General features: G+C 59.1%; 1 protein-coding gene across 1 annotated transcript in view; it reads left to right on the plus strand.

Moving 5' to 3' along the window:
- The window catches only part of LOC102428057 (histone RNA hairpin-binding protein), a 14,754-nt gene extending 5,224 nt beyond the window's left edge, over positions 1–9,530 (plus strand). Inside the window, exons 2-7 of the mRNA XM_023748788.1 lie at positions 1,487–1,591; positions 3,758–3,817; positions 4,062–4,196; positions 4,728–4,877; positions 5,667–5,751; positions 8,636–9,530. Of these exons, the coding sequence (XP_023604556.1) occupies positions 1,487–1,591; positions 3,758–3,817; positions 4,062–4,196; positions 4,728–4,877; positions 5,667–5,751; positions 8,636–8,752 (652 nt within the window). The 3' untranslated portion in view covers positions 8,753–9,530. The remainder of the gene's footprint in view (positions 1–1,486; positions 1,592–3,757; positions 3,818–4,061; positions 4,197–4,727; positions 4,878–5,666; positions 5,752–8,635) is intronic.
- The last annotated feature ends 412 nt before the right edge of the window (positions 9,531–9,942 follow it).

Consider the following 9,942-nt stretch of genomic DNA (forward strand, 5'->3'; position numbering starts at 1 on the left):
GCCCAAAGCATCCATAACCCCTTTGCCAACTCGCATCTCTGCCCTCCTCTCTGTAAAAAAGCAATAAAAAATCAGAAAAGCCCCCCCCCCCGAAAGCATATGCAAAGACGATCCGCCCCCCCCCGTCGATCCCCCTCCCAGGTACCACCCCCAGGGTAAACTCAGTCGGGGAAACGGGTCTCTTTTCCCCGCGGGCGCCCCCCTGGTTCACCCGCACGGGCGCCTTATCTTCAGCGGCAGAGGGGGCTCTGCTCCCAGCCCCGGGCTCCGGGGAGGGGCCCGCTGCGCCTCCCGGGGCCGGTGGGGCCGGTGCCGGTGGGTGGGTGTCTGAGGAGCACAGGCTTTGTTTCCTGTGGGGCCCTTTCCCCACTGGTGCTCGTCCCAGGGCGGGAGGAGGCTGAGCGGAACCCGCCGAGTCTAAGAAGGGGGCTCGCCCCCCCCCTCCCCCCACGAGCCGCAGCAGCAGCAGCAGCAGCAGCAGCAGCAGCAGCAGCAGCAGCAGGGCCTGTGCGGGCTCCTCTCCAGTCAGGACCCTGCTGGGGCCGCAGACCGGACCTGCTCGCCTACTGGGCTCCGGGTTGGCGTCCAGCCTCGGCCGAGCCTGCGTTGGTTCTGTCGGTGGCTCGGTCGCTCATTCGGCTTAGCTTTTGGTCCGTTGATTTGAGTTCGCGCCCTGCCAGTCATTTTAGACTCTGGAAGTTCGCTTCTGGAAACGCAGTTTGATAAGGTGAAGGGGCAACCACGTTACTGCGTCTTCAGAGCGTGTGATTGGCTGGCGTCTAGAGCGGAGAAGGCGTGTTGCTGAGCCTGGTTTGGACACAGGAGGGGCTGTAAGGGTGTCACTGCGTCTAATCTGTGAGGACCAGCCCGCTAACCGCCAGACTCCTGGCAGCGAGCCTGGTGGTTCCGTGTTGCCGGCCCGGACGGATTTCCTGAGTCTCACTGAGCCGAGCTCCTCCGCCCCAGCTCCGGGGGAGCCTCTGCCCTGGACTCGCCGGTGCGGCCAGGGCTCCGGTGCCCACCCTGTCCCCTCCCCCGCCTTCAGCCATGATGTGACGTAGCCTGAGCCATTGACTGTGTGCGCTGTTTACCAAGGAGCTTTAGGTGCTGGCCACTCTACTCGCATTCAGTGCGTTTACTTGAAAGAAATTAGCTTGGTTTACAAGTGAAAGAATGGGTTGTATTAGGCCCTTCCCGTGCTGATGGACCCTCGCTGACCGTGTCTGCCTCCTGCCCCACCCCACCCCCCAGTAGCCTGTGTCCTCAGGGTTCAGCCAGCCTGGCACGTGGGGGTGCCCAGGAACGTTACTGAGCCAGGCCCAGAGAGGCGCTGAGCCGATGGCCCAGGCCCGGGGAGCTAGGGAATTGCAGGCAGATTCCCAGAAGCGCTTCCCTTGGGTCTCCACATACCCGACCATTTCCTGTGCCGAGTGGAAAGGAAACTGAAAGTGTCGCGGTTCGAATGTGCATGTCCATCTTCCTGCAGCTTCACCACCCCCGAGGCCCCGAAGCCCCGGCCTCGGTGTGCGGACTGGGCCAGCGCCGTGGAGGAGGATGAAATGAGGACCAGGGTGAACAAAGAAATCGCAAGGTACGTGCTCAGGCCACTGGAGGGCCAGCGGGGTTTGAGGGTTCGGTTAGAGCCACGGTACTTAAAAGGCTGGTCTCTGACCAGCTGGTGAGCAGCTGCTGGGAGCCGGGTAGAAATGCAGATTCTCAGGCCCCCCCCCCGGGGGGCTCCGGGTGGGGCCTCGGGCGACTCCGCTCACTGAGGGGTGAGGACCCCTGTCTTAGTGGCTGTCCCCCGACCTCGGCTGGACTGCAGAGGGCCACCGGGATGTGCCCGGCCTGCCCCGCCCAGCGCCCAGCCCCAGGCAGGGGGGCGCTCTCAGGTAACAGCCGTGAATGGCCAGAGCTCAGAGAGGACCCCTGACTTGGAGGCTGCACCCCTTGCAGTTGCACCCCACATGGTTGCACCCCAAATGGTTGTACGTCCAGGTTCTCAAACTCCAAGCCATGTCCTCTTCCGGGACTCAAGATGGTTCAGGTGGTGCCGCCGGAACCGCTGCTTCTCCCTCGCGGACACGCTCACCGGTGTCTGGGGGCCTCTCCTCTCTGCCGTCTGACCCACTGAACGCCCCTGAGTTAAACCAGCTCCTGGGTGGTTGAAGGAGGGCTGTGGCTCTGGGTGCCGATGAGAACCGTGGCCCTGGTGCCAGCGGGGGCAGGGCTGGTGGGTTGCAGCTGCTCGCAGGAAGGGCCTTGGGGGGGGGGGGTGGTTGTGTCCATTCAAGGGGGCATGAAAGTGTGGGGTGTGGACAGGTGGGCCCAGTGTTCTGAGTGACTTGCTTTCTGTGTGTGGGTCTTGGTGTGTCAGCTGTGGCGTGAGGCTGGTTGACTTGGCCGGTGTGTCCTCTTGTTCTGCTCCCAGGCTCACAGCGCGCCCTCGCCGCTGCCCTCACCGGGGACAGTCTGCGGCCCCGTGCCGGCAGGGGTCCCCTCTTTGTTCCTCGGTGGCCTCACAGGCCTGTCGCTGAGAGCTGTCCTGCTCCTGCTCTGTTGGGGCCCACCCTGTGATCGCCCTGTGACAGGTGCTGCTGTGGCAATGCCCAGGCTGGCCCCGCTGGTGACGCGGCCTGCCTCACGGGAGGGGGGGGGGGTGGAGGGGGGCTGTGAGAGGTCGGCTCGCTGTGCTCCGCGGAGGATGGCAGCTCACACCAGCAGACAGAATTTGACAAGGGTTTGTCACCCCTCGAGCCAGTCTTTCCGGGGCCCTGAGAGAACGGAGCCTGGGAAGTGGGGGGGCGTCTCTCATTCCCGGGGTGCTGTGTGCTCAGTGCTGCTGTAGATACACGGGTGCCCAGGGCGGGTGATGCTCCGCCTCCTGTGCCGGCTGCAGAGACGGGAGGGGCGAGAGCTCACGTGGTGGAAGGGGCAGGGACTGGGGACATCGCTTAGGCAGTCGCAGGACCTGTAGCTCGAGGGGGTGGCTGGTTTCAGTGCCAGGCGGCACTGGGCCCCCCACCCTCCCCCGGGATGGCCTGCAAAGCTGGGAGTCGGTGGGTGGGCGCCGTGATGGAGGCCGAGGAGCAGGAGGGGCTGTTCGGCCTCATTCCAAGTCCGAGAAGGCAGGGAAGGAGCGGCCCGCAGGCACGCAGGTGCCCCAGCAGGGAAGGTGGTGGCAGAGAGAAAAGCTTTTTATTTCAACCTCTTTCTTCAGGCCACAGGGTTTGGGGGTGTCAGTCTCTATGGTGCTTGGATCTCGCGACTTAGTCTGAAACGTAGCGTCTGTTTGGCCTCCAGCTTGCGTTCCGGGCTGAGGCCTTGAGGCCGCAGGTGTCTCTGGCAGCTGCAAGCACTTTCTCCCCGGTGGAGCCTTTTCCTGCCAAGGGCCGTGTGGACATTAATGACATCACTCTGGCCACACGACATCATCAGCTTGAAGCCAGCCTCTCTGTGTTCACTAACTCACCGCTATTGCCTGGGCAGGGCCAGACCAGGTGGTTCACGGGTCTTATGCAGCCTGTGGGCCACACATTCGCCAGCCCTGACTTGTATGATCTGACATGATTTATCGTAACCTTTATCTTATAGAGAGAGTGGGGGGGGGGGACACAATGATGAAAGACACCTGCTCTGACCCGGCTCCACCACTGACGGCACCTCTGGGGGCGGAGTCCTGTGTCGCTCTGAGAGCTTTAGGTGTTAGGTTAATTTTTATGCCTTTTTAAAACAGCAGCGTTTATTCTGCTCCCAGATATAAAAGAAAACTCCTCATCAACGATTTCGGAAGAGAAAGGAAGTCGCCGTTGGGAAGGTAAGCGCCATTCGTGTTTCTTTCCTGAGTTGACCTGCCATTGGCTACGAAGAAGAGAGCGAGCAGGCGGGGCTGCGTGTTGGGCATTCCCCGAGCAGCCGTCTTCACCGCGAGCTGGGATGGGGATGTGTGTCTGTGATGTGCTCACTCCCGTGGGGACAGAGGCCTCCATCCCGTGGTCTGCGCTGTCTGCGCGGTGACGGGAGTGGCGAGGCTTGTTCTGGGCTAACGTCCTTCTCTCCAGCAGTGACTCAAAGGCGCCGTGCACAGTGCCCGCCGACCTGGAGACGGACGAGAGTGTCCTGATGCGGAGGCAGAAGCAGATCAACTACGGGAAGAACACCATGGCCTACGACCGCTACATCAGAGAGGTCCCGAGGTAGGCAGCCGGGCGTGGGCCGGCCACGCTGCACTGCAGGCCACGGAGATGCGCAGGCAGCAGATCTGGTTCTGGGGCCGCGCCACCTGCTCATGTAAACAAAGCAGGGGCTGGTGCCCACAGAGAGAAGGTTTAAAACCATGTATTCGCCATCAGAATGTGGTAAACGTCTCGTTCCCCAGACCCACAGCAGTCTCAGGACGCGGTCTTTAAGGGCGGTGGGGACGGGAAGCTCACACTAAAGGTCTTCCTGAACGCAGAGCAGTGCCGTGGGGACGGGCAGCCCCCTCCCTGCTCCCGTGGACGTGCTCTGGACAGGGTGCCCCGCAGGGCCAGGATTCGGGCGCACTTTCGGGGCGTGGGTTGGGGAGGCACGGCAGAGGCAGAGGTGGTGGTGGTACAGCCGCTCCTGTGCTCCTGTGGCAGATCAGTGGGTCTGTAATTCACAACAGTCCTAACCTTAGAGTCGGGGTAACTGAAGGGCCGTGCCAGTGTGAGTGCCGAGTGCCAGGACCCTGTCCCTCCCCGCAGGCACCTTCGCCAGCCCGGTATTCACCCCAAGACCCCCAACAAGTTCAAGAAGTACAGCCGGCGCTCGTGGGACCAGCAGATCAAACTCTGGAAGGTGGCCCTGCATTTCTGGGATCCTCCGACCGAAGAAGGGTGTGACTTTCAAGAAATGTAGGTGCCTTGCCTTCTTGTCCTCCATGGCCGCTCGCTCGCGCCCCGACTGGAATAGCTGTTACCTGCCGCCAGCTGTCCCCCTTCATGTCCACTTCCGTCCGCACAGCTTAACGCGGGGGGCGGGCTCGGGTGGAGTCTGCTTCCTGGATTGGATTTACATGTTGGAGCTAGAAAAATAGAGCTTAGAAAACCCGAAAATATGGGGGGTTTCGTTTGTTTTTAAGATAAACATTCTAAAAATTATTTGGGTAATTTATTTCAAACTATGAAAGTAGGTCTTTTTTTTTTTTTTTTTTTAACTCAGAAAGGTTTCCCTCTTCCCGGTTGGTTTTAAGCTTGTGCTTCGTCAGGAGGAGCTCAGGCCAGGCCATGGCCCGGCCTCGCTGCCCCCCCCAGGTCCTCGATGGCTGCGAGGAGCCGGGGCCTTGCTAGGAGCCGCCGTGGGGGGGTTTCTGGCGAGCGTTACGTTCGGCCTCAGACGTCACAGAGGCTCTTCCTAGCGACACTGTTGTCCCGTCCTCGACGAGGCGGCAGCGGGTCTGCCAGGTGTTGGCTGCCCCCGCCCCCGATTGGGCTCCTTCGTGCTTGCACGGATGCTCGGGTGTGCCTAGCTCCGCCGGGGTTGCCCGAGCACTGGCTCAGCGGCACAGGGGGTCCCTGAAAGCAGTTCTCAGGGCAGCGAGGTGGCGATGACGTTTGGTTTTAGCGAACAGACTTGGAGAACGTTCCTGGTCTCGGGCCTCCTGGCTTTGTTAAGCGGTGGCTGATGCCTGTTTGATTCCACAGACATCCCGTGGACCTCGGGGAAATGGAGACCGAATCCACAGAAAGCAGCTCCGAGTCCCAGGCCAGCTCCCAGGACAACAGCTTCGTAAGTGGCTTTCCTTGTGTGTCTCGGCGGGTGGCTCGGGCTGCTCGTTGACCATATGTGCCCCTTTGTAAACTGAGGTTCGGTTCTGATGTCTGGAGAGGGGCGCCTCACCCTCCCCTTTCTCTGATAACCGGCAGACGATCTGATGGCGTTCCTAGGTAATGGCCGCAATTTAGGTTTTTGGTTCAGTCCGACTAATCCCGTTTCCATTGGAAAGTAAAGGCCTTTTCCCTCTGGTCTGGCTTCGGCACAGCCCGGCTGCCCGCGCTCATGTGGCTGTGGGTGTGGGTGTGGACTGCTGACTGTTACTGCGGCAGGGCCGGTGCCTGGGGATTTCCCCCACGTTTGCTAATTTTAAAAAATCCCATGTTTTTGAAAAAGAAAAATTCCAAGATGAAAAGAAACTTCCAGTATCTGATTCCATGGTTACCGGTTGGGTGCATGTTCTTTTGGACTTTTTTTTTTAATTGATTTTAGAGAGAGAGGAAGGGAGAGAAAGAGGAACAGCAATTTTTTTGTTTCTCTTGTGGTTTTGTTGGTTGATTCTTGAATGTGTTTTGACTGGGGATCAAACCTGCAACCTTAGTGTATCAGGACGACGCACCAACCACCTGAGCCGCCCGGCCAGGGCTCGTGCACACGTCCTGCCTGGGCCCAGCAAACCTGCCAGCTGCCCAGTGACAGGCCCCTCTGTCACCTCCGGGAACGCCCGGCCGAGTGAGTGTGAGAAGGGGGGGCACCAGGACACACAGGTGTTTGGTGTGGAACAGGCGTGCTTCCCCTGGGGCCACCCTGTCCTGGGGCCGGCCAGTTCCAAGGCCTGTGCACTAGGGTTGCCCTTCCTGCCTCCTTCCCTGTCACCCCTGCGAGCGGGTCCCTGCCCTCCCGGCTCCATGGCCGCGGGCACCACACGCTCTCCGAGGCTAGAAGTGGCGCCAGGGCCCAGGAGTAGAGGAAGGGCACAGGTTCCCACCGTGAGGAATCGCGCTGTTCGGGGTGGTTTCTGAAGCTTAGACGTGGGGATTGTCCAGGGAGAGAAACACGGGGCCGGTCAGGCAGGGCGACCCAGAGGGCAGAGGTCTCGCGGGCGGTGCCCTTCCTCGGGAGGCCGCAGAGCAGCCTCGTCCCAGTTCAGGTTCTGGACGAGTTGTGAACTTGCCGCTGACAGTCTCAGAACTCGGAGCGGTGCGCAGGCCTTGGGGGCCAGGGAGGGAAGAGGCAGGTGCGTGCGGGAGTCGGACCGGGGAGACGAGAGCAGGGGTCCTGGCGGAGATCAGGGGGCACCAGGGAGGGGTGGCTCTGAGACGGTGGACTTAGTGCGATGAGCAACGGGACCGCCTGCCTGTGGCTGCAGGGCAGGGCTTTGCCGCTGGGCACAGCATCTCCCAGCAGGGACTGCTCGGGACACGTGACCGCGCGGCCTTGCCGCCTGATCCAGGCCGTGTGCAGGCCTCTCGGCTGCCACAGTGCCCCTCTCACTGCAGGTCTTTCTTTTCTGATTCAGAATTTCATCAAGGGGACACGTGTGCAGGACACGTGTACAGGCCACTTTGAAACTTCACCTGCCTGTCCACCCGTGACGTTGACACTTTTAAAAACATGCATTTAAAATTTTGGGTTTAGTTGGAATAAACATTAGGCTTCAAATGGTTTAAACCCCCTAAATTGTAAACTCTTAACAATTTTAATTCATATGAACACACGACCTTTCAATTATACTTTTTTTTTTAAGGGAAGTTTTTTTTTCTTTTTTTTAAATATATGTTTTGATTTTTTACAGAGAGGAAGGGAGAGGGATAGTGAGCTAGAAACATCAATGAGAGAGAAACATCGATCAGCTGTCTCCTGCACACTCCCCACCAGGGATGTGCCCACAACCCAGGTACATGCCCTTGACCGGAATCGAACCTGGGACCCTTGAGTCTGTAGGCCGACGCTCTATCCACTGAGCTTATACTTTTATTTTTAAAGGGAAGTTTTTAAAAAATATATTTTCAGAGAGGAAGGGAGAGGGAGAGAGAGATAGAAACATGGATGATGAGAGAGAATCATTGATCGGCTGCCTCCTGCATGCCCCCACCAGGTAGGGATCAAGCCTGCATCCCAGGCCTGTGCCCTCACTGGAACCTCCTGGTTCATAGGTCGTTGCCCAACCACTGAGCCATGCTGTCCGGGCCAATTAAACTTTTTTTTTTTTATCCTCATCCGAGGGTATTTTTCCCATTGACTTCTAGAGTGAGTGGGAGGGAGAGAAACATGAACACGAGAGAGACATCAGTTGGTTGCCTCCTGCACATGCCCCTACGGGGCCGGGGAGCCTGCCGCCGAGGCACATGCCCTCCACCAGGAGGCGACCTGCGGTCTGCAGGCAGACGCTCCAGCCACTGGTCCGCACCGGCCAGGGCCAACTGAACGTTTTAAAATGAAAAACAAAAAAGCAAAACCTCATATGCAACCAGAACTGTATTAAACGCAGTGCTCACTCCTGTGCGGAGAGCCAGTGCTCAGTGCTGTCGAGTCTCTTCCACTCCCTCTGCGCTATGAGGAGCGCACACGCTCACTCCTGACCTGCACAGCGCCTGCCGAGTGCGCCCGGAGTGGGAAGTGGCCCTGCCTTCGGGGCGAGCGGGGCTGGGGCAGGGGCTGGAGCGCAGGCAGCTCTCCCTGAGCTCTGAGTTTGCGCAGTGTCTGGTGTGCCCGCTGTGTGAGGTGGTGAGGGCAGGTGGCTCTGGTTCCCGCACAGTCCTGTCCCCCGTCCCCCGTCCCCCGTCCCCCGTCCCCCGTCCTCCCCTGCTCCGGGTGCGTGGTTGCGCTCAGTAGGGTAAGCTCACCCGTCGCCAGTCCCGTGGGAGGAGCTGGCGTGACACGTGCTTCTGTCTCCCAGGACATGTACTTGGGCACCCCCACCAAGGTGCCACACCTGGACTGCCACGTGGAGGACGAGTTTGACTTGGAGGCGTGTTTGACTGAGCCCTTGAAAGACTTCTCGGCCATGAGCTAACCTGCCCGCGGACCGCAGAGCCAGGGCCTCTGCCCGGCCGGTGAGGCCAGCCGAGCATGCGTCGTCCGTGTGCCACGGGGGCTCCTGTTAATAGTTACCACCTGGTGAATTGTTATTCTTGCCTTATTTTTTAAACAAGTTTATGTATAGTGAGTGTATTTTGCGTGTTTTTAATCGTAAATGCAATTAAGCCCAATGACAATTGAACTTGAAGCAATCCTATGACAGACTTAATTGCTTGGTCCCCACCACCCCCCAGTTCGCCCGACAAGCACACTGGAACCAGTTTCCACCGAATTTCAGATGCCAAGGTGCCGCTGGTAGGTGGTGGTGTGGGTTTCACCGTGCTCAGGGACCGGTCTCGTGTCAGCTTCCTGGACTGGTATCTGAGTGCTCTCACCTTCGGGCCCTTTAATGTCTTTATGGAAACTTAATTTTTGGCCTTTTGTCAATATGTCAGGTGGCTTTTCCTGCACACAGAGCACTGACCAGTCAGATACTGAAGTCGTAAGTTACTAAGTCACGCAGTCCAAGTTGGGTCTTTGTAAATAGTGCCAGGTAGGCCTCTCCCAGTCATGCTCCAGGAGTTACGGCAGCAGAGGGATTTAGAAAGAGCATTTCACACAGTTCATTCACCATGTAAAATTGCTGTAAATGATGATGTATACAGATTTCCTGTTCAAACATTTTACTTGTAAACTTCTTGTTAAGACTGTTGTTAAGTTTTATTGCTTTTGTATGGAATGAGATCGCAAAAATAAAAGAGCCTTTAACTGATGGATTGCGTTGCCAGATCGGCTAACTGCTGAGGCGGCTCCTGGGCTTGGAGGGTCTCGAGTGCTCTGTCCTCACCGCGTGGCCTGGGAGGACAGCACAGGGGGGACAGGGTTGTGGCCCCGGCTGTTACATGCCCTGCCCCCCGCCCCCCCCAGGACTACATCTGTGATGGGTTTAGAGCTGGAGCCAGAGCAGACATCCATGTGGGCCAGCGTTCCCCGGTGCGGCCCTGCCCCCCGAGACAGCTGCGTAGTCGTCCCGCAGCAGAGCGAGTCCTGGAGGGCTGCCCGCCCCCGCCCTCCGCAGCCACACATGGACCTGGCTGCTCTGCCCTAGTCCCTGCCGCCAGCCACGCCCACGCCACACGCCCAAGGACACGGGACGGGATGCTGCACTCACCCCCGGGGTGGGCT

This window comes from Myotis lucifugus, unplaced genomic scaffold, assembly GCF_000147115.1.
Source record: "Myotis lucifugus unplaced genomic scaffold, Myoluc2.0 scaffold_1809, whole genome shotgun sequence".
Taxonomy (NCBI): domain Eukaryota; kingdom Metazoa; phylum Chordata; class Mammalia; order Chiroptera; family Vespertilionidae; genus Myotis; species Myotis lucifugus.